The 23,118-nt window shown below is 35.2% G+C and overlaps 3 protein-coding genes across 7 annotated transcripts; 1 reads left to right on the forward strand and 2 right to left on the reverse strand.

Annotated features, from left to right (window-relative positions):
* The first annotated feature begins 1,069 nt into the window (after window positions 1-1,069).
* Window positions 1,070-5,931, forward strand: LOC121250248 (growth hormone-regulated TBC protein 1-A-like). Of its 3 annotated transcripts, none has more exons than XM_041149301.1 (7): window positions 1,070-2,226; window positions 3,228-3,344; window positions 4,222-4,400; window positions 4,484-4,577; window positions 4,699-4,776; window positions 4,919-5,069; window positions 5,123-5,603. In XM_041149301.1, the coding sequence occupies exons 1-7, from the start codon at window positions 1,744-1,746 to the stop codon at window positions 5,167-5,169; spliced, it is 1,149 nt and encodes a 382-aa protein (XP_041005235.1). In that variant the 5' UTR covers window positions 1,070-1,743; the 3' UTR covers window positions 5,170-5,603. The 3 variants fall into 3 exon arrangements, 2 of the variants coding, with proteins under 2 accessions (XP_041005235.1, XP_041005234.1); XR_005937736.1 differs by having other exon boundaries at window positions 1,071-2,226; window positions 4,699-4,823; window positions 4,919-5,020; window positions 5,551-5,603; XM_041149300.1 differs by having other exon boundaries at window positions 1,071-2,226; window positions 4,919-5,020; window positions 5,551-5,931.
* A 2,627-nt stretch (window positions 5,932-8,558) lies between these two features.
* On the reverse strand, window positions 8,559-10,349 carry LOC121250700 (fasciclin-like arabinogalactan protein 7). Its single transcript, XM_041149887.1, has 2 exons — window positions 10,156-10,349; window positions 8,559-9,523 (listed from the first exon to the last, which is right to left on the reverse strand). The coding sequence occupies exon 2, from the start codon at window positions 9,478-9,480 to the stop codon at window positions 8,701-8,703; it is 780 nt and encodes a 259-aa protein (XP_041005821.1). The 5' UTR covers window positions 9,481-9,523; window positions 10,156-10,349; the 3' UTR covers window positions 8,559-8,700.
* Window positions 10,350-14,835: 4,486 nt separating this feature from the next.
* On the reverse strand, window positions 14,836-18,640 carry LOC121251250 (rho GDP-dissociation inhibitor 1). 3 transcript variants are annotated; one of them, XM_041150614.1, is made up of 6 exons: window positions 18,571-18,640; window positions 17,815-18,034; window positions 17,619-17,685; window positions 16,214-16,432; window positions 16,007-16,131; window positions 14,836-15,122 (listed from the first exon to the last, which is right to left on the reverse strand). In XM_041150614.1, exons 2-6 carry the CDS (start codon window positions 18,022-18,024, stop codon window positions 15,045-15,047), a joined length of 699 nt encoding a protein of 232 aa, XP_041006548.1. In that variant the 5' UTR covers window positions 18,025-18,034; window positions 18,571-18,640; the 3' UTR covers window positions 14,836-15,044. The 3 variants fall into 3 exon arrangements, with proteins under 3 accessions (XP_041006548.1, XP_041006547.1, XP_041006545.1); XM_041150613.1 differs by lacking the exon at window positions 18,571-18,640 and adding an exon at window positions 18,334-18,564; XM_041150611.1 differs by lacking the exon at window positions 18,571-18,640 and having other exon boundaries at window positions 17,815-18,564.
* Between the last annotated feature and the right edge of the window lie 4,478 nt (window positions 18,641-23,118).

A 23,118-nucleotide genomic window follows, 5' to 3' on the forward strand; every position in this document is an offset into this window, starting at 1 on the left:
TTGGGCTACAAAGCACACAAGAAGGTGCTGACTTTTGGTGCTAACTAGTTTAATATATTGATTAATGAATAGAAGAATTGAATTAGTTTAAAAAGAATAAATTTAAAAAAATATTAAAAATTTAAAAATTTTAAAACATGTGATGTGTGGAGGTTGGGGAAGTTGTGTAGCATTATTGCAATAACTTTTCATCTCCTAATAGTGATGTTTTTTTCTTTTAACAAGATTAGTCTCTTTTAATGTTGTTTTTAAACAAAATTGAGATATAACAATTGTGAATTTGACACTTATTAGGGTACCCCTAATGCTTAAAGAACCAATTTGAGATGGATGGTAAATGTCGCTTGGATAGTGAGTTGAGATAAAAGTTGAATAAAATAATGTTATAATATTATTAATTTTTTATTAGTATTTTTTAATATTATTATTGTTTTAAAATTTTAAAAAGTTAAAATTTTTTATTATATTTTGTATAAAAATTTAAAAAAATTATAATAATAAAATAAGATGAAATATTTTTTATATCCAAACGGGACAAAACTACATTTGGGTAGTGAAATAATATCAAATGATTTCTAAATAATAATAAAAAAAATAATGATAAGATATTAAATAATAATAAAAAGTAATAAAAAGTAAGTAAAAATAATGATAAAATATTCACTCAACAACCCAAATACAGCCTTAAATATCTTGGCTAATCTCACGTTGAGACTCGAGCCGGTTTGAAAAACATACCTTTCACAATGACATAACAGAACTTGATTTTAAAAAAATTAAAAAATTAATTTTTATAAGCTAAATTCTATATTGTTAGTTATATAAAGAGTGTATTTGATACACGAGCTTACGAAATACTATTTAATACCAACAACTCCATATAAAAAGGATAGTTTTGTGATTTTGAATGCCCGACTGTCTGTCTCTCTCTAAAATTATGATTATCTGTCCGCACTGGAATTCCCTCCTGGTCCTCCGTAACGTTCCAAAAATAAAATAAAGAAAAAGAAAATTTAAAAATGAAAGAAAAATTTGTAACGATCCCAAAAGTTAAAAAAAATTTCTAACAAATTCAACTCCTATCATCTACACCATTTCTTCTACACCCCAATAAAAGCCGGCCACCTCAGGCTCAGACCCACCCATTTTCAGCTAATTATCTCCAATATTTCAAACCTTAATTACATCTTCCTTGAGTTTCGGGTTCCCTTGATGCTTATAACCCTCTCTCTTTTTATAATCTGCTGCAAATAATCCCATTTCTTTTATTAGTATTTTCCTTTTCGTGTGTTCCTCGGACAAAACCCATAACTTTTCTGTGTTGTTTTGTAGGATTAGTTACTGGGTATTGTTTTCGTTCTTGTTTCTTCCCGTTTTCTCGCCATTTTATTCACTTTCCCTTCTCTGGGTCTCTATTGTTGTTTTTGCATATTCTAAAGCCGATTTGCAAAACAGATTAAAATGGATCTTTTGCAGCGGTACAAAAGAGACATTCATGGATGATCTATGACCAATGTAAAGGCTTTGGTGACAATTTCTTGAGCCCGACTCTTCTCACACCAAAATCTGAAACACCCATTTGAAGACAACCCAAAATTTCCCTTTTCAACCTCTAAGGCTCCCAAATTAGATCATTCCATGGTTTCAATCTCGTGGGGTTTCGTCATTTGACAACGTCCTATCGAACCTCTCTCTGTCTCTCTGTGTGTTTCTTTCTGGATCTATCCCCATTAACCCCAAGAAATGTATGGAACTCAAAGTAAGAGAGACCTTGCCTTAGAACTTCGATCTCAAATACCAATCTTGAGGCCCAGTATCCATGCCAGGAGGGCGAACCTCACTGTAAAGTTTCAAGATCTTTATGGTTTCACAGTAGAAGGGAATGTGGACGATGTCAATGTGTTGAATGAGGTGAGGGAGAAGGTGAGACGCCAGGGCAGGGTTTGGTGGGCATTGGAGGCCAGCAAAGGAGCCAATTGGTACTTGCAACCTTCTATCTCCGAGAGCCAATCCCTCAAGGCTTCGCTTAAGTTATCAGCTTTGGCAAACGCCGTAACTTTAAAGAGGCTCATTAGGAAGGGAATTCCGCCGGTTCTCAGGCCCAAAGTGTGGTTTTCACTTTCCGGGGCAGCGAAGAAGAAATCCACGGTGCCGGAGAGCTATTACAATGACTTGACCAAGGCGGTCGAGGGGAAGGTCACCCCTGCCACGAGGCAGATTGATCATGTGAGTGCATTAGGCTTTTGTGCATTGCAATTGGTGATTGTGACAAGTGGAAGAATTGGTTGATTGGATTCTCTAATTGATTATTGACGTTGTAGATTCAATGCATATATTGCTATAGGTTCTTTTTTAAAGATAAGTAATTTGCATTGATCTAGTACTATTTGCTTATACACAAGTTTATGAATTTTAGTTTGAGGCTGATTTAGCGATCGTAGAGAATGGTTGGGAAGTCTTTTGCAGCACCGTTTTGAAACGAATGTATTGCAAAATTCTCCATTATCTTCTGCTAATGTTGGTAGTTGCATACATTGTCAATTCATAACAGATTTTGATGATTTGAAAATTCAATTCTGGATTTGCAATAGGTGGCCTCATCTCTAGAAAACACATTAATTTTTCATAGATGAATTGTGTGGGGGACAGTCGATTTCTAAATAGATGCAAAATATTATTCTGGGTTTATTTACTATTATTTTTATTTTATTCATGGAAATGAGAATCTTGGCCGCTTTTAAATTCTTTGGATGAACATAAATGTCTTCTGGTTCATTCATGACGTTTTATAATTCTTTTTCATTTGGAAGTGATTTGTGTTGATAGGGCCATTGTTGTGTTTTGATGAGTGTTTTTTTTCTGGCCTTTCTTTCTTCTGAGTGAACTTCTCAACTCATCGACTTTGGAGAGAGGGAGTACCACTGAAACTAAAAGTATTCAATGCCTTGATGTCATGATTTTGAAACATCTTAATTGATGTTGGTCATTAACCAGCCTTGTGTTTGAGTACCATGAAGAAGTGAGATTGTATACAGTAAATTCCTATACATCCAAGGTTTAGCCTTTGCTTAAGTTTTTTGCTGGTTGCATTATTTTCAAGGTCCATGTAATCAAATTTCTTGTACTGCTAATGTAAAGGCCCACATTCGAAGGGGCATCAATTATATACCATGTTTGTATGGCTGTTTAATATCTTTTACTGTTCTATACTTTTTATATGCGTGCAGGACCTACCGCGAACTTTCCCCGGTCACCCCTGGTTGGACACTCCAGGGGGTCATGCTGCTCTCCGACGTGTTCTTGTAGGATATTCTTTCCGTGATTCTGATGTTGGTTATTGTCAGGTGGGGTTTGCTCTCTCCTGGACCTGGACAGAAATATCTGTCTTGACTTCATCCATGTATAATGATATGATGCCTCAGAAAACGTGTTATTGAAGTGTTTGTGTCAAACAAGATATTTTACAAACTAATTTTATTTTAAAGCATCCCCCATGTTATTTGTTTCACAGCACTAACTGGAATAGTGTTCCAGATTAATGCATATATAGAGTTGGTACGTTTTAATACACTTGTTCCTTCATCACGTTGTGAAGGTTCATGTTAATCTAGATTTTTAGTCTTTGAAAAATCAGAGTGCATAGTCATCATGGATCTCAATTTGATTTTTTCCATATCCCTTCTGGTACGTCCCTTGGAATTGTACCTTTAATTTGAATCATTTCAATTCATTCAAACACAATTGCCTCTTTCTTTATCACCTTTTACACGTCCATTTAGGATGATATATATTATCAAAAAATAAAAAATAAAATAACTGTGTCTATCTTGCTGCATTTTATTCTCAATCATCACATCATCTTACCAACTCTACCTTTTACTGCAAAAGCGTGATTGCTTTGTTCCCATCATGTAAATATGGTGAATTTTACTGAAGACGTAATAATTACGATATACTTCATGCAAACCTCTTTCTTAGCGCTAATTTCTTTGGCTACTGTTTGTTATGAATTGTATTGCATCTTTACCTATAAAAAAAATGAATTCCATTGCATCTTCTTGATGATTGAGATCTGGAGCGTCAAAACTGTTTCTCTTAGGCATCTAGTAGTAATCAACTTTGACACCAATATCCATTTAAGTCCATTTAGATAATTGAATATGTTTGATATCTAACCAGGATAATCAACTTTTTATTTAATGCTTGTTATTCTTGGTGCAGGGCTTAAATTATGTCGCAGCATTACTGTTGCTTGTGATGAAAACGGAAGAAGATGCATTTTGGATGCTGGCTGTCCTCTTGGAAAATGTACTAGTTAATGACTGCTATACAACCAACTTGTCAGGCTGCCATGTCGAACAAAGAGTATTCAAAGATCTACTTTCTAAAAAGTGCCCAAGGTACTTTGCTTTTAATAACTTGATGGATATTTCCTTTATTTCCTTGTTAATACCTTTCAGCATTGGAAAGTATTAAAATTCAGGATCGCCGCTCATTTAGAAGAATTGGATTTTGATGTCTCGCTTGTTGCCACTGAGTGGTTCCTATGCCTTTTTTCTAAGAGCTTGCCATCAGAGGTTAGAAGAATTCTCCCCCCCCCCCCCCCTCTCTCTTCCCTCTCTCTCATATGTGCTTTAGTTAATTAAGATTGTTTCCATAACTAACTGCTAAGAATTCTTCTGTTCGGCTCTTTTTTAGACGACTTTGCGGGTATGGGATGTCCTTTTCTATGAGGGGGCAAAGGTTCTGTTTCATGTGGCTTTGGCAATGTTTAAGGTGTCACTGCTTATCCTTTAGGCTCTTAGCATTTCCTCCGTTGCTTAGTTAAGCTTTCTCTTTTACTCACTGATGACTAGAATGACTTAAACAGCATACATCATTTTGCTAAGGTTGTTGAAGTTGTGATTTGCAAATGCAGATGAAAGAGGAGGAGTTGCTTCTAACTCATCATGTTGGTGATGTAATTAACATATTGCAGAGAACCACTCATCACCTTTTTGATCCTGATGAATTACTAACGGTAAAAATTTCTTTGCCTACTCTTTTGAGTTGCCATGTTTTTCCAAGTTCCCCAACCCCCCCCCCCCCCCCCCCCCCCCCCCCCCCCCCCCCCCCCCCCCCCCCCCCCCCCCCCCATCATTTTCCAGAGATGCAGAGGGGAAAACTTGAAAGTATATCAGTGAAATCCTTTCTTCTTTTGCACAGCAGTTATGGTACTGGTCAACAATTTGGAATGAATAATTACTCCTTTTTCTTTTGTAAGCTTGAACAAATTACCATATTAGAGATTTTAGCAAACCAGAATGGACACTGATGATAAGATTTTGCATCATGTACATAAAACTCAGATAAAGTTCTCTTGTTTTGTGTGCAAACGCTGCTTCGTGTGTTGGCTTAAACCTTTCCAATCATCTTCGCTATGTTGTGTTGTGGTATCAACCACCTACTTCCCGTGTTTTAGGGCTTACTACTTTGAAAACATTATAAATTTACTGAAAGAAATGCTAATAAAAAAGTGCTGATATCTCTTTTAATAATCTGATGTTGCAGGTGGCATTTGATAAGATCGGTTCTATGACAACCAACACTATATTTAAGCAAAGGAAAAAACAAGAACCAGCAGTAATGGCAGAGCTTGATCAAAGATTAAGACGGCTAAATTCCATCAAATTGGATGATAAATAAAAGATTGCTGTTGATAATACGAAGTTACATCCTTTTTGCATTCCCCTCAAGGGAAAGGATCAAGCATGGGGAGTGACTGTTAATATTGTGGGTGAGGAATGTAAATTTCAAACTGTTACATTATATACAGTTAATAACATCACAATGCAGGGCGTAGTTTAATTTTCTCCTGCCCTTAAGTTTTGCCTTGGTGTTTGGTTGTGCTTGTGCTTGTAATTGTTACTTGAATCGAACTTAGTTTCCTCTAAGAAGTTTTTGGATGGTATGTCCTTGACTCCTCAAGAGGTGGTAGTTCGGTTGCCCCATGACCAACTTGTGTAAATTTTCTAGTGATTTTGTGTCGTATCTATTATCCTTGACCAATTCTAGGGGCCAACTTATAATGAAATGAGTGAAGATAAGTCATTTCATTAAGATATTGCTAAACCCATCTACTTGAGCTTCTTCGCATAATCTTAACGGTTGGATAAAATAGATAAGAACTGGTGACATGATACAATAATTAGATCTCCCCCTCCCCCCCCCCCCCAAAAAAAAAAAAAAAATCATATATAAAGAAAAAGATAAAGTTCAAATACAATATAATTGGGGGGATCATAACCCGTGTGTCCAATAAAAGAAATCTTGAGTAACAAGATCTTGGGAATGGCTATCACACCGGTGTGTGTTAGCAACCCTTTGAGCAAGCAAGCTCATGCCATAAGATGTGTTTTATAATTGTGTAAATGGGGTTTATTAGATCTAATTTATAATAAAAGTATCTTTATAATTTAAAGTATCACATTAAGTTGCGTTACTTTGTGAATTTAGTTGTGTAATCTCTTTGTGGCTATAAAGTATTTTTCTACTCTTATATTCCTGTCAGTGAGAGAGAATCTGTACATATGATGTGTTTTATAATTGTGTAAATGGGGCCTATTTATCATTGATTATAGCAGGGAATGTAAGAGGGCCACACGCCTGACGAACATAATTGAGTTAGAAAGAGGAGACTCGGTAGAGAAGAGACTTCTCCCCTTCCTCAGAGTGATGATCAACTGATATGGGGTGAAACTCAAATCAAATGAGATGTAAAAGGGTGAGAGGAAGCAAAAGTTGATTGGCTGTAGTGTTTGTTTTGCCATCGTATTGATATCATATTAGGATTAATTAAAAAGCCCACTTGAATTGATGAGGCTTTGCTTCTGGGTAGGGGTAGGCATGGCAAAGGTGACAGGAAAATGATCTATGCAAATGCCAAATGGTAATAAGTTATCTGTAGGTAAGGTAACTTTCTTAAATCCATAGCCACAACAATTGAGCTATATCTTTTCGATAAATGATAAATGTATTGTATAACTATCGTGTAATCACTTTAAAAAAAATGAATAAATACGAAACTCATATAAAATAAAAATTAATTTTTTAAAGTAACTGCATGATTCTTCCATACTCTACGACAAGAAGGAAGAGACACTCCAAAAAGCAACTTATTCTGATGCCAAATCCCTTTAGGACAGGCAGAGGGAGGCCTTGAACATTTTTCGCATCACCTCCCGGCTCACAGCCACTTTATTCCTTCCTTTTTACCCTACTCAAGTTGTTTGAGGCAGGGTTGCAATGATTATGACAGTAGTCCCTTGTCACAACTCGATTGTTCAGGGCAACAGTAATGGAAAAAGAAAATTCTTGTCACAAACAAGTTTGATTAAACTTTTTACCACAGAAAAGGGTAGAATGAGACATGCTTAACTATATAAATCGAGTATCACTTTTACTAGTCTTGTTGAAGTAATAATGTGTTAAACAGACGTTAGAAAAAGGCCCCATCAAGACAAACCACTTCAGCACCAAAAAGCAGCATTAGGTAAATAGAAAATTGAGTACTCTCTAGGTGATTATGTTCCATCTTACTGTCATGCCCCTTGCAGCTTTTTGGTGTAATATAAACATCTTTTCTCTCTACTTTGATTGCTGATAACTTTTGATGTCAGCATTGTTTTGGGATTGATTAAATCTCAAAAAACTTGGACTAAATAACAAAAAATAGCTATTTTAACAAAATATAACCGAATGATAAGCAATTTAAAGATTCTACAAATCAATATTTCTAAGCATTTTAGAATAAACAAAATCAATAAATTAACTTCAAGATTTTGCTGATGAACCGAGAACTCTTGAAGAAATCTTTAAAATAAAAGCCACTATAATCTCCATGAATGACCGCTTCAATTCTGTGACATGGCAGCTTAGAAATCAAACCTCTTCAACAGTTTTGCCATTAGAACTTACAAACAACAATCCTAGAACACAATGTATAAAGAAAGAACAACAATCCCAGAACACAATGAATAGAGAAAGAAAGAAATGTTTGACCAGGAAGCGCACATTCTCACATGGTAAGGTTTTCTCTTGAGAGAAGTATTCTCCATACTGAAAATTGTGTATAAGAAGCCTCAAATAGTATGGTTCAAATCATGATTAAAAAATAGTTTAAGACATTTTTTTTTTTTTAATGTTCGCTTGATCGTAACGCACAAGTCACAATTTTTGCTGATGGGGAGAGTCTAGTGCGCATCCGGCGAAGTTGCTTGAATTTTGGCTGGACATTAGTGTCTCATACCTGTGGCACGAGCCTAGCGAACTTGCAATCTTTTGGGGTTTTTGTTACAATTTCAACCTATACACTGCGCATCCTGTTTACAACTCTCGACTAAATCTTGTCACTGAGTATGTGCCAATTCAATAAGCTTTACATTAATAGAAGGAATACCGGACATTGTACTGAGATTATGCAGTACAAAACTCGAGCATCATGCCAGACTCACATTATGACACTATTGAAGTTTGAGAGAATTGTGTACAACCATTGTAGTGTATATGAACAAACAAAAGGCAACTGAACGACGGAACTCACATTCTCATACAGAAATTCAATAACATATATGTTCAAAAAAATGGTTTCAATCAATGCAAATGAACAGAATCCGAAAATGACCTCTTAAATATAAATTAAAAGGCTCAACAAATCCTCCCTTACAAGAACAAGACCAGCACACCTGAAAGTGCCAAAACCAAGTGGCTCCAAATTCCCCAGCTGATCACCCTGTAAGAAGAAGATGTCCCTGGTGAAGATGTTGGAGAAGACTTGCCATCAGCAGTCACTTCAGACGGAGTATCTGCAGCCGGGGAAATGTGTGGAGATGGTGCTGGAGCCGGGGTTGGAGGTATATCCGTGCCAAATATTGCCTCAGGAAGAAGGACCTTATCGACTTGATAGATTGCAACAGGATCGGTGGAGTGCACACTGCTGCTCACCTTGGTGTTTGTCCATCCTGAACTAATGTGCACTGTCCCAGATACATCAGTGAAGTTCAAAGTGTATTGCCCACCGGCAAAGGTAGATACAGGGCTTGATTCGCTAAGGTTCTTGAAGTCAGCAAGGCTGTAGTAATGTGCCAGGCCATGGAAGAGAATGATTGACTTGAGCTGGTCTTGAGTGAGATTGGATAGAGAAGATTTCTTAAGAGATGAGAAGGCACTATCTTTTGGTACAAAGATGGTAATTCCTTCCTCAGTGTTGTTTGCTTGGTTCTGGAAGGTGTCTATGACTTTGGTGGACTCAAGGTAGCCGAGGAAGGTGTGGAATGGACCAGCCACAGTGAGTAACTCTGTGAGGTTTACATGTTCTGGTGTTGGTGCTGGTGCTGGAGTTGGGCTTATTGAGGGAGATTTAGCAGTTTGAGCATATGTCGATGAAGAACACAGAAGAAGCACTATGGCGATAAAAATCGTGGGAAACTCCATGTTTTTCATAAATCTTATGTTGCTCCCTAATGTGACCAAGTTCTCCTAATTCCTGCAAGAAGTAAAGCCAATCAGTAACAATTTGAGTAGAAAAATTTCGAAATCTAGCCCAAGATCAGAACCCCGTTTCCAGAACAGATCACGAGGCCATTTTAAAAATCAGCAAAACAAACCTCACATGTAAGGAAATTCCAGATCTTGAACAACTTATCAAGAAACGTAGCGCCAGAAAAGGGATTTAACAAGTAGACATAATGAACGGGATAGAACTGATGCATTAACAGATGGCACTGAAATGTGCAGAATATGGACGCATGACCTGCATGCAAACTTGATTTGTAATCCGTGTTCTTGTATGGATACACTTCCACAAGTGTACGCCATTAGATTTTTATCTCTAAAATGTGGTTCTTTACCATTTCCTTCACACATGGTAGAAGTCTCTCAAACAAAAATCAAATGCACAAATTTTCAGTGAGAACAAGAAAGTCCAGAGTCACACAATGTACATCACAAACAGCAAGGAAACAGATCTGGATCAGCTCAAAATAGCAACAGCCATAAACATAAAACAATACCCATTAAAGAGAAAAAGCAAACCGAAAAGATCAATGCATTGCCAAATTAAAAAATTTGAACTTGAGAAAAAGGGCGACAAGGTAGCAGAGACTACAGGACACTGACCTCTCCAGATGAACTCAGAGAGAGAGAGTGAGGGGTGGCGGAGTGGTGTTGGGGAATGATAATGCAATGGAGAATGCAATGCGTTTGAGTCTATTTAAAGAAGGATGTATTAGTAAAACAAAAAATAATAATGGAGTGATATCAAGCTGGCGACGAAGCCGAAGAGATATAAAGGTGGAATAGAACATGGGGCCTGGTGCTGGGGGTGCTTTATAACCAGGGAAGGTTACTACTACTTCCTTTGACATATTATAATAATAGAATACGATAAAAACTTTTTCAACCAAAAAAAAAAAAAAAGAGCCTAATTTATATGTAGGGTGGGCTTTCAAAATCATCTCAACTAATTCGTTTCTTTCTCCTTCAAAGATGAGACACCAACCCTGCGTAGAAATTCCTCATCCCTTGATCATGCACGTGTTTTGAGAATTTTAAATGATAAACAGATATATAAATTAAGCTCTAAATTTTTGTTATTATCATTCGAATGTGATCTCATATTATTTAAAAAAATTTTACTATAAATCAACAACTGTTCACATCACATACTCTATACATAATGTGAAAATTTATTTATTTATTTATTTTTTCATATAGAGTGGTAAATAATGACTGATGAGAATAATTTTTCTATTTAAAAGATAGAAATTTTTACTTTATATAATGATATTAATGAATCTCTAATTATACTATTGACTAATTTTTTGGAGTAATTTCACTTGGATCTTTGTTGAAACTTGAAACTCCAATTGTAGAAATGAAATGTACACATGATTAGACGCTTGAACAAGATTTTTACAATATTCTCATGTTTACGTGGTTGCCAACTCCATGCATATACATTTCCAACATGGTAAAATGGTATTATTACTGGACTAGGCTATATTAAACCCCACGGATTAGTGTCATTTTCATGTCTGGTAAGAGTATTTTGACTCAAGTAAACCTCAATATCAGTCATGAAGTTAAATTGGGCTGTCTTTATAGTTGAAACAAAAATGAAGATTCAAAAATTTAAAACTAGTCTTAAAATGGGCCTTAAAACTTACCTCACAAATAGAAATATAGGGTGTTCTTGGTATACCGATATTTACCAATCTCCTTTCCACCAAACACAAGTGCCAAGTGGAAAGGTTAATACATGTTCTTTTAAAATTAGGTATCGTTTAGATTCGAAGATGAGTTGAAATGAGTTGAGATAGGTTGTAAATAGTAGTGAGATGAGTTGTGAATAATAGTGAGATTTGTAAGTTAAAGTTGATGAATAATAATAAATAGTATTGAGATGAGTTGAAATGAATTGAGATAAATTGCGAATACAAACTAGGCCAAAAAAGGGAAATTAAGCTTTTAAATAAAGAAAAATATATTTTATTAATTATTATTCATCATTTTACGCTTATAAAAAATACATTCATATCTTATAAAAATATTATAAATATAAAATATAAAAATAAATAATAACGGATGTAAAAAATTACAACAAACCGAAGTGAAAGGCTAGAAATTGAACTTGAAAAAATAATAATAGATAAGGTAAATTAATTGGGAGGGGGCCCACCACGATATTTGGGCCAAACCAAAATAAGCTGTCGGGTTGTGGGTCCCACCGGCATTGAGGCCCGATGCCCAGCTGTTCTCTCAATGATATGGCAAACATGCGCACCCTGACCACGCCAACACCACAAATCATGACATAACCTACGGCTTCGCAGTTTCGCTCCCCCAATGAACCCCCCACGCTCACGTTAGCAAACACCGCTCATTTTTACCAACCCAACCCAACGACTTCGTTTTTGCGTTCCTACCTACACACCAGTCAGCCAGATACCACTGCTCATTAATTATTAAGGATTATTATCTGGAAATTATATTATTATTATACTTACTATGAAGTAGAAATGAAAAGAGCGGTGTTATTATGCTGTCTGAGTAGTACAAAATAACACCGTTCATGTTACCGTTAGTTCTAAAATTAGTTTATTTATTTATATTTATTTAATATTTTTAAATATTTTTAAAAAATAAAAAAAAATATATCAATACATTTAAAATTATTTTTTTATCATTCGATAAAAAAAAAAAAAATTATCAAACAATCAAATCGAGCTGTAAAATTTGAACGGTATAGTAGACTTTTCGAAATGAAAATGAACGTCGAGAACTCCAAATAAATAAAAAAGCAAAAAAAAAAAAATAACAACATTAATTAAAGGGTTTAACGGAAGAGAAGATCAGGAAATTAATGTGGTGTGGGGGATCAGGGAAGGGAAGACATGTGAAGTGCAATGCAATTTGCATTGGAATATGCAGTCAAATCAGGCTGAGTATTTAATTCTTCATTAATTTCACCAACTTCAAAATATAAGACAGAGTAAGGCAGAAGAACAACGGCAATAAATAGTTTCAGGGTGGGTCTTCCGCTGGGCTGGTGCTCTTGCTATTCTATTTTATTTTATTTTTTTAATATTTTTATAAAAAAATTTTACAATATTATTAAATAATATTTTTTTAATAACTAAATTAAAAAAAAAAAATTAGAATGAGCTCCCTGACATTTTCCATAATTTCACAAAGAAAAGAGACGAGTCCTCTTTGTGAGTGATATTGGAATTTGTGGTGAATGAAATCAAATCCTCTGGAGAGGTGGCATTTGAATTTTGAAGGAGAGATGATGATGAATGAGCATTCTCACGAGGCTCATGGGTTTATCACATAAAAATATAGACTAGATTTTATAACATAATTAATAATTTAATATTATTTTTAAATGAATATTAATAAATAAAAAATTTGTATAACTTGCTTCTTATATTAATTTTTCTTCTGCTTGAGATGATGTTTTTATTAAGTTGATGGGATTTTTTTTCCCTGAATTCTCAATGTGATTTAATTTTACATGTGAGCTTCAATGAATCGTGCATTTTTGCGTTGGGGAGGTAACTAAATTAATTAATAAATCAAATTCAACTCTCAGAGAGCCGAGCTTTGTCTGGTTGTGTTAAAGGAGTGGTGGCAAGAGTCTTTCACGAGAGACACAGAGAGAGCACTTTCACACACGTGATCCTTGTTTAAATCCAATAAATAATTGTAGTTACTTCTAGATAATCATACTTTCTCTCCCTTTCTTTAAAAGGAGAAGACAAGATTCAAAAACCAATCTACCACAAGTGTAAAAAAATGTCAAATCACTTAGAACAAGAGAACAGCACCTTCACAGGTATAAGCATATGCCATTTACCATAAAAACTCTGTTTTTACAAGCAATACAAAAATCAAAAGGGACAAAGGAAGTAAGAAACAAGCCATCATTATTCATTCATAATTTTTTGTCTTTATTTATTTTTTTATTTTGTAGTCCAAGCACCTAGCTGTTAATGTTATGACCAGACAGTGTAAAAAATGAGAAGCGTGAGTAAACAGAGGTGATAAGATGGGAGGTTGTTTTCAGCTGCGGCTAGCAGGTAGCATAGCCCTGTCAAGCTGATTTTATACCCATTTTCCTTTTGTTTTGACTTTTTGTTTTTTTATTTTGGTGTTGGTGGGTATTGACGCATCAACCTCGTCTGCAACCCCATCAGAGCAGAGCTTGACATGTCAAGAGGCATGGCTTTTCTTGGGTCGTCCTATCACATTCAAGCTAGAAAATTGAGAGAGAATCTTCCCTAATACGTGTAAGTGACACATGTCATGCACTATGGAAGTGACTCTCAGTTATTTGTTCTGCCAATTTCTCTATCACCTGGAGGAGTTTCAATTTCCATAGCTCAGCTGGTGAATGAATTGGGTTTTAGGACAGATTTTTAAAAGAATGTTCTCTTTCTGAACTCAAACAGAACTAAAGTGATTCTTGTTTATTTAGGATTTTCAACAAAGAAATAAATGTCGCTTTTACTTCTGCTTATCGAGCCAACTTCATCACAGTACCACCAATGTATTCACAAAAGTGAACCAGAAGGCAAAAACTCCTTGCTATTGTCAAAACCTTTTGATAATAATGATGACAAGACAACAGCTGCAACAACCGAAAAACAAGAACAACAAATGGTTGGCGTGCTGCAATGTCAGGTAGAAGTTTGAAAAACAGAGCTGGACCCATGTTGTCTTGAGTTACTCGTGTAAATATTCCATACATCCCATCTTGATACCAATTTTGGAGCTTTTCATGTCTTCTTTGGGTAAATGCCAAGCTTATTCTAATCAGTGCATTCTAATATGCGCATACTGATTCCAATGTTCAAAACCTAATTCTTTTTATGTTTTAGCATTGATCAACAATTTCATTCCAGTATACCTTGTGCGAAGAGCTTCACCCAGTAGCAGCAGCAGCATCTGAAGATAATAGCAACCACGAAAGCACGAAACAAGAACTCAAGAAAATGAACAAAAGAATATTGGTTTGGCTGTGGAAATGAAAGCTTTGTTTCAGCTCCTTGTATTGTTTTTCCAAACAAAATCAAACCCAATCCCAGGCTCTGGTTTTTAGAATTTAAAGAGCCACTATCTGCCGCTTTACAACCTTTTCTTCCCTTTAATTTTTCCTTATTATTTTGTTTTGCTGAGACCAATGCTTTACCAACAGTAACAGAAAGTTCAACCCAGCAAGCTTATGAACAAATGGCCGGATACAACCCCGATTTAAACTTGCAAATAATGGTAGTACTGCAAGAGTATGAAAAAGACAGTTTAAATTCTCCTTCTTATACAAGCAGTCACCTAAGAATCCCTCAATCTCTCTCATACAATTGCCACAGGTAGGAACTTTTTATAATTAAGACTTAAAAGATAATTATGCAATTGATATTTAGATAAAATCTAGTACTAGTTAAAAATTAATAAAATCAACTGAATACTGGGATATGCTAGTGTTTGTTCATAAGTTTCTCTGGTTAAGTAGCACCCCATTCCTTTCGGATGTCAAATTTATAGTTGATCTCCAAGTAGCACTTGTCATCATCATCAAGAAACTGCAGAGGAGAAAGATATATGAGACTAGATAGTAGAAAAATTATTACTGCGATCAGCCATACATATTAAGGAAAAGGTGTTACAAAAATTGTTGCACCCTAAGTCTGAGTTGTCTATGTAGTACCGAGGCTTGGATTGAAACTTCTTGTGAGTTTGAAGTACAACTCTCACATCCATTAACCAAAACATAGATGTAGGATATGAGGTCTACACCGAGAATTGACCGAATAGCAGTAAATTCTGCGTAGATTTAGCAGGTCATGCATAAGAGATGATATGGTGAATTAGAAACAATGGATCCAGCTCCTCATTACAAGGTAGGAAGAACAATCGGATGTCCTCCAAGATCATGCTTTTATAGTAATTAGAATAAACCACAACCCTTGTATAGATTCAAGTTGAAAACAGAAATCCTAATGTTCAAATTGAAATTAGGAGCGAGGTAATTACTTTGGACTGAGTATCTCGCTACAGTAAACATAAACACTGGTCCATTGTGGGGGCTCAAAGATGCGCATTTGATAAAACTTAAAAGCTCAAACCACCTCAGTTCATTTTCTATATTTGCCGAAGATGGAAAGGCATCTCAAAGAGAGGGTACATCTCTTTTTGGATACAAAGTCTGCCAGCTCTTTGAACTCAGTCCATTATTAATTCTTTCTTTTAGTTTCGTTTTGAACCTACCTTTAAATAACAGAAGCAGCATATCAATGCATACATTCATTCAGGACCATTGCTAAAGGATGTCATGTGACTAGCCCACCCGCTAGTCATCTGAATGGATTTTTTTCATAAAATATCCATAAAATTGAATTTAATACACAGATGAGGAATAGATTGCATATTCTATTTGTTCAAGAGAGCAGAAGTGATTAAACTTAACCTTTGATTTAGCAGAATATGATCCTCTGGCAAAAATGCCAGAAGGGGTGGTCTCTTCTGGCATCACATGTGAATAAGGCTCAAGCTGAGGACTGAATGTCCCAATCATCTCTTTGGCGCTGTCCACTGAGAAAAGACTCATTGTGAAGGAAAGGTTTAAGATTTTCAAATTTGAATTTCTTGCATTCTAAGAATACTGATAACTTACCCTTGAGACCAGATTTCCAAACAGTGTTGGTGTACTTAAGACCAGATACTATGTTGTTGCTCACTTGAAAGGAGAATTTCAAGTGGTATTTGCTACCTTCTTTCAATGTAAACCACAAACCAGTTGGATTTCCATCTCCAGGTATAGGAAGAACAATGTCAGATCTGCCAGGTGAGACGATTGACAGACTAAGGATCTTCACATCTGGGTCAAGAGTTTCTGCAATAGGAGAAACAGACAACGATCTTACTGTATTAAGAATCTCTTAAGAAAGACAAGGGACAAGGCTCTCATTTTGGTCGATATAAAATGTATTGATAATGAGTATAAACCATCAGTAGAGGGGAAAAGGATGCAAACACCAAAATTCTGATTTGGAAACAACATAACTACCACCACATTAGTAGAGAGGTGGCTGATTTCCTGCATAAGCAGAGCTAACTGATAGCAATGACGTATGTTGCAATACGAATATATCATTAACAATTGAAAATGTTCTACATCTTGTGCCATAACTGATGAAGACGATTATGTCATAGTTTCTGCTAAAATCCCAGCATATAGATCAACTGCCACATGTTTTGCTGCTCAAACATTTTGCCTTGCTAAATAAACCACGGATAAGATATATTCATCTGTGAGTTTACCCAGAGCAACATAGCCTAGCTTTCGAGGAAGGTGAATCTAAAAATTACTTATGAAGAACCCACATTTGATGTGTTGCTTATAGCATACAAATGCAGCCACTAATCTAATAGCAATCCCGACTCCCCGAAAACACCCTTTCATATTTTTAGATTTTAGAACTCCATTGACAGCTTCAGCAAAAATGCTAAACACATTTATCTGGCTCATCTCCGATTTTACAAAATCTTCAGATAACATCGATTGAAGCCCAATAGAAAATCCAAAGTTGAACACCATAGTCTAATTCACATCAAATGATTTAAGAGAAACAGAAATCATGAACAACAGGCCTGAGGAGAGGAATGCAGGCACCAATGCCGAAAGAGAAAATTACAACCGAGATGTCTAGGTATTTTTCACTCCCGTTTAACATTACAAATCATAATTATATCAAAGTACTTAAATTCTATTTCTTTATAGCGAGCATGAGGAAGAATTGTTATAAAAATATCCGTAGGATACAGGAATTGTTATGAAGAAAGGCAAGGAGGTGTCATCGAATTGGGAGTAAAATGTGAGGGAAGAGTTGAAACTGAAATATTTTACTGCCCAAAACTTTTGAAAAAGAAAAGTTTTTATAATTTCTGTGAAATGTGAAGTTTGATGATTGTAATCATCGACATTGAAAATCAAAGGAAAAGGAATTGAGAATACAAGAATATTCTGAAAACTGAATCCTAAACAATATCATATAATTTAGTAACAGAAAAACTGATACCTCCAACGTTGTTAAGATCAACACTCCCGAGAAGCTGTTCCTTCCACCTTCTCAGGCTCTCATCATCCTGAAAGTTCAAAATTAAACCCAAAAATTGAAGAGAGAGAGATAGAGAGAGAAACAAAAACTTTAATAACAGAATATAATTTCCATCTTTCTTTCTTTTTTGAAAAATGTAATTTCTGGAGAAACAAACCTTATCCTTCTCGAGCTGTTCTTTGAGAGTGTACTGAGGACCCAACTCTAATTTGCTTCCCTCATCATCTTCCTCCTCGGTTGTATATACAGAGGTCTCACTCTTCTGTCTGCTTATCCTCTCTCCCTCATCATGATTAGCCTCTTGATTTGCTGGCATTGTTTGCCTTGTACTCATTTCTCCTCCCTCCTCGTTTTCATCAAACCCCATGTTCTTGGAACTTGAAACAGCTCCAACAGCCAAAGACATCAACCCGTCAACAGTCACGGAAACGAATATATATAACCAATTGCACGAAAACAACGCAAACCCACCAAGCCAAAAACAGAACCAACGATTTTGTTTCTATGCAAACAGAGAAATAAGAAAATCCCATCGAGAAACATTTATACTCATATTGAAAAAATAGATATTTTCAGATAGGATTTGTCGTACGAAAACAAACCCAGAAAGGCAACGATTGTCTGTGTTCAGAAAAAACCAACAAATAGTAGCCAAAAAACAGAAAGACCCACAAACCGGAAAGCAAATAAAGACAACCGAGAAAACTGATATTGTCTTATCTACTAGCCCTGTGCGGTGGGTTGTTGAAAATGTCAAACGAAAGAGAGAAATAGGTGGTTTGGTTAAGGGGTTTTCTTTTTCTTTTTTTCCACCGCGAAAGAAAAGGTCCTGTGGTGATCCGGAATATAAGTCAGATAGAGAGAGAAGAAAGAGGCCAGGAGAGGCCGTGAGATCAGACATTAATGCACTTACATTCACGCAGTAATCGTTTTGTAGTACACGATTCAAGGATATAAAGTTTTATCCTCTGGTCTGAATTGTATGAACCTTCTACTTTAATTTTAATCGCTTGGCTCGAAGAAATTAAGTAGAAAGTTCTCAAGGATTAATTGCTCAGGGGAGAAACAGATATCGTTTGAAAATCAAAACATTTTAGAACATAGAGCTATATATCTCTCTGAATAGTATTTCGTAATATTCGTATTGCAAAGTAAAAATTAATGAACCCAAAACTTGAACTTCATCTCAAATCAAGTCCAAATATTTTTAGTTGCATCCTTATAATTATCACTGCATGGTTTGGAATCGTAATAATATCAACCGTTATAAGTTAGTGTTTTTTTTTTCCTTCTCTCACGAGGGGTTGAAAATCCTCTAAAAACATTATATTAGTGTCATAGACTCATAATAATTAGCGACGTCTCGTATACTCTCGTATACTCTACAAACATTCTTTTTCTCTACGCTGTCTGACTATAATTAGCGACGTCTCGTATACTCTCAATCAAAATCATCAAAAAACCAAAGAAATTGGTGCAACCCAAACCCATGTTTAGATATGTGGTTGTGAGGTGGAAATTCAATTGCTACTGTTTTCAATTGTTGGAAAAGGTTGCAAATTGACTAAAGTTGAGAGTGATTGAAGCAAAGGGAAATTAGTGTCATTCTTTAATTAGGCCCACCTGTGTTGACCTCTTATTTATTCAGTCAATTGACATCAACTTAATTATTGGGGACGGGTACAAAGAGAATGAAATTGGAAGTGGAAGCACCATATATATGACCCAAACTCAAAACTAGAACCACAGAATTATAGCCAATGAGAAAATCTATTTAACACACAATTTTTTTTTAACACATTACCGCTTTCACATCAATTATGCTAAAGATCAAATATTAGTGTTTAGGGTTTGATCTTTAGAGTGAGATGAGATGAGAATTTTGTGAATAGTAGTAATATAGTTTGAGTTGAGTATTTTTTGAGTTTTGAGAAAGAAGAGAGGAAAAGTTGAATAAAAAATATTATTAAAATATAGTTTTATAATATTATTTTTATTTGAGAATTTGAAAAAGCTGATTTTTTTTTTTTTAGCGTTTGAGAAAGTTGTAATGATTAGTTTGAAAATTTTGTATTTGAATTATGTTTGAGAAGGAGATGTGATGAGAATTTTGAGATGAGATCTATTTCCAAACAAGCTGTCTGGGTCTCGTTTGTTTTGGCAGATGAGATGAGATGAGTTAAGATTAAAGTTAAAAGTTAGAATATATTTTTTTAACATTATTATTATGTTTTATTTAAAAAATTTGAATTATTTATTTTATTTTATTTGGAAATTCGAAAAAGTTGTAATTATTAGATGATATGAGTTGAGAGGAGTTGTGAAAACAAACAAGATCAAATGAGTTGTGATCAGTTGAGAGGAGTTGAAAATTGTGAAAATAAACGAGTTGAGATAAGTTGAGATAAGTTGATAGTGTTTTTGAAATTAAAATGAGTCACACTATGATTGGTGTGTTAACACCCGGACTTATATATTGGCAAAACTGATAGCAAATTATGTGCATCTTTATCCCAAAATTTGGAATAACGATTGAAGTTCTTGCAACTATTTTACAATCAATTATGCATGTCGTTTTTCTATTTTGTTGATTTAGAGGTGTCACTTGAAAGCGTATTCTTTTGTTTTTTCTTTGCTCGTTGAGACACATTGAATGGTTGAAGCCCCATCTAACAGGGATAAATAATTTTTACAAAATCCTAAAGTAATAGAGGAACTAATTATTTAGAAAGATGCATGAATAAGAGCAATATCATAAATCATCTTAAATTTTGTCATCTCCAATTATATTTGATGTGACATATTTTAAGTGATTATTATTCAAATAGTTGACATATGAAATCACTTAAGATGTACCACGTACATTAATAACTATTATCAAGACTTTTATGTTAACATATGAGAAATCAGCACTGGAAAAGTGAAAAAATCGTTGCAAAAGATCAGTTTTAAAACTTGATATAAAAAGACCGCAATGATGTAAAACTAGTTGCAATTAAAGACTTTTTATATCGATTTTATTTTCAACAGACACAAAATCGCTATAAAAGACCTTATTTTTTTTTTATAGTGATTGAAGAATAGCATTATTCTTTAAATAAATATCTATCCCAACTCAATCCCATTCTTAAATTAGTCCCTACTACGTTAAAAAAATAATAATAAGAAAGAAGAAGAATCGTGGGTGGGAGGTGTACGTAAGTGATGTAGATGGATAGTCCCAATTGGTGCATTGGGTCCCCTCTCTGAACATTCACAATCAGTGTTGCAAACCCAAAGCTAAACTACTGCACCAACCTACAAAGATCTGTGCAGTGCAGTGCAGTGCAGTGCAGGGCCTCTCGTACCTCTTTCATCAAAATCAAAAGCTAGCCCATGATCAGTCCATTAATCACAACTACAATTGTAAAGGAAATGTTGATCTTTATTTTAAAAGTTAACATGATGTGTATATATATTGTCAGTGTATTCAATTAATAGATATATGAAATCATTTTTCCTTAAAAAAATACTCGTTGATAGAGGATAAAAGATAGGAGTGGTTAAGATGTTAAGTAATATTTTAGATGCCAAGCTTGAATAATGGCAAAGCAAGATTAGATGGGAAGTTGTCATGATCTGTCCACCATGACAACCAGCTATAGGCGGCTTTGCCAACTTGATCCTCCACAGAAACCATCATCCATGGGGTTGAACAAAAACCACTAAATTCCCAAAAAGGTGACACAATGACACAGATTGATGTGCCATGAACAACCTTATTCTTCTCCCTCCCCCATACTGTCAAAAGGTCCATGATTCAAACGATTGGCCCCAGATAATCATCCAAAACACCCAATCACATCCAACAAAGACAGTGAGACAACAGCCTACCACGTGGTCGGTGTGATGCTGACACGTGTCATTTCATATGGGCAACAACTTACGAAAGGTTAGATGTGATCCCTTGTGGGCTCCATTTGGTGGGCCCTCCCACCGTCCAGCCCAACTTAAAACTCAAAACCCGAAGGATACTGCTACCGTCACAGCTGGCATGTCATGTCCACTAATGTATTTAATTTTTTTTAATATTTTTAATTGTTATAAAAATAAAAAATTCATAGTTTTATCAATATTTACTTCTTTAATTATTAATTAAAAATAAAATAATTAAAATAATCGAACAACAAGTTTGAAACTTTGAACGTTAAGTTTGAGTCTTTTCCAAACCCAAAAGGCATGTCTGCCAGACTTTAAAGAGATGAAAATGAGCCCTTTTTCTCCCAATTTGAGCATTTGAAACGGTACGTCAGGTGGGACCCGAATCGTCCATACATATCCCTAGGATATGAATATCAGGTGCCTGCTACCGTACGGAGTTTTCAGTCTGAAAGTTACTGTGTTTCTAGGGATCAACAAAAACATTAGATTAGTCTTTGGGTAGGTTTGTCACTCAGAAATTTGATCTCGTCATTCAGTACATAACAGAATGAGAGGGTGGCGTTCGATCTCGATCTGTGCTGTGTTATTTTGGTGAAAAATGATAAGCACAATAATATTTTAAAGAAGAGATATTTTTATAAACTATCTTATAAAATTAATATTATTTTATAAAAATATTTTTATTTTATAATATGTATTATAAAATATATTATAAAATGTATTCGTCAATATCACTACTCTATTTTGATATCTAAGTCCTTCCTGTTTTTGACTGTGCAAGCTCATTTACAGAGGGGGCTTTGTTTGTCATCTCCACCATGCATTTCCTACGTGTTCTTCCTCCAAATTTTACAGGAAATATCAGTCTTTTCTTTTACTTCTTGAAGAATCAGATCGCATGTTCTCATCTTATTTTTATTTTTGTATGGGATAAACTTATAATCATAAAATGAAATCGATAATCAAATTAGAAACAAGAAAAAAAAAGAGGGGAGGGGGGGGGGGGGTGTGAGGGGATATCCTAAGCAGTACTAGGATATAGATATTATCACATGAACAATCATAAACCCAAGCTTTCTCCCTTTTTTTTTTTTTTTTTTGACCCTCCTTGATCCATTATTGCATGTCTCTTTTGCTTAGGAGAGAAAAAAGACAGGAGTTCCTGTAGTTCAAGCACCACTGAATATTCGGTTAAAGTTGAAGCTCATGAGGAGGGATACTGATGATGAGTTGATTAGCAGAGCAGAATGACAAGATGAGCAGCTGACTGTGCTCCAATTAAGCCAAACAAATAATCCAAAAGTGGATACTGAGTCATGAGCGTCAAAAACCCCTATCGATCGTGTATCCCATGAATGGGATCCACCAATACCGGCCAGCTTTTGGCTAGATATCATGCATGAAATTATACAAGGCATGCATGCAGCATGCAGTTTCCTAAGGAGGCACAAGGTTATGGACCATGCATACATCCTGCCACCTCAGAATTCTATTCGTTTCTTCCAAGTAAATTATACCCATTGGCCATGCGTCATTCATG

The sequence above is a fragment of the Juglans microcarpa x Juglans regia genome, chromosome 2D (genome assembly GCF_004785595.1).
Source record: "Juglans microcarpa x Juglans regia isolate MS1-56 chromosome 2D, Jm3101_v1.0, whole genome shotgun sequence".
In the NCBI taxonomy this organism is placed as follows: domain Eukaryota; kingdom Viridiplantae; phylum Streptophyta; class Magnoliopsida; order Fagales; family Juglandaceae; genus Juglans; species Juglans microcarpa x Juglans regia.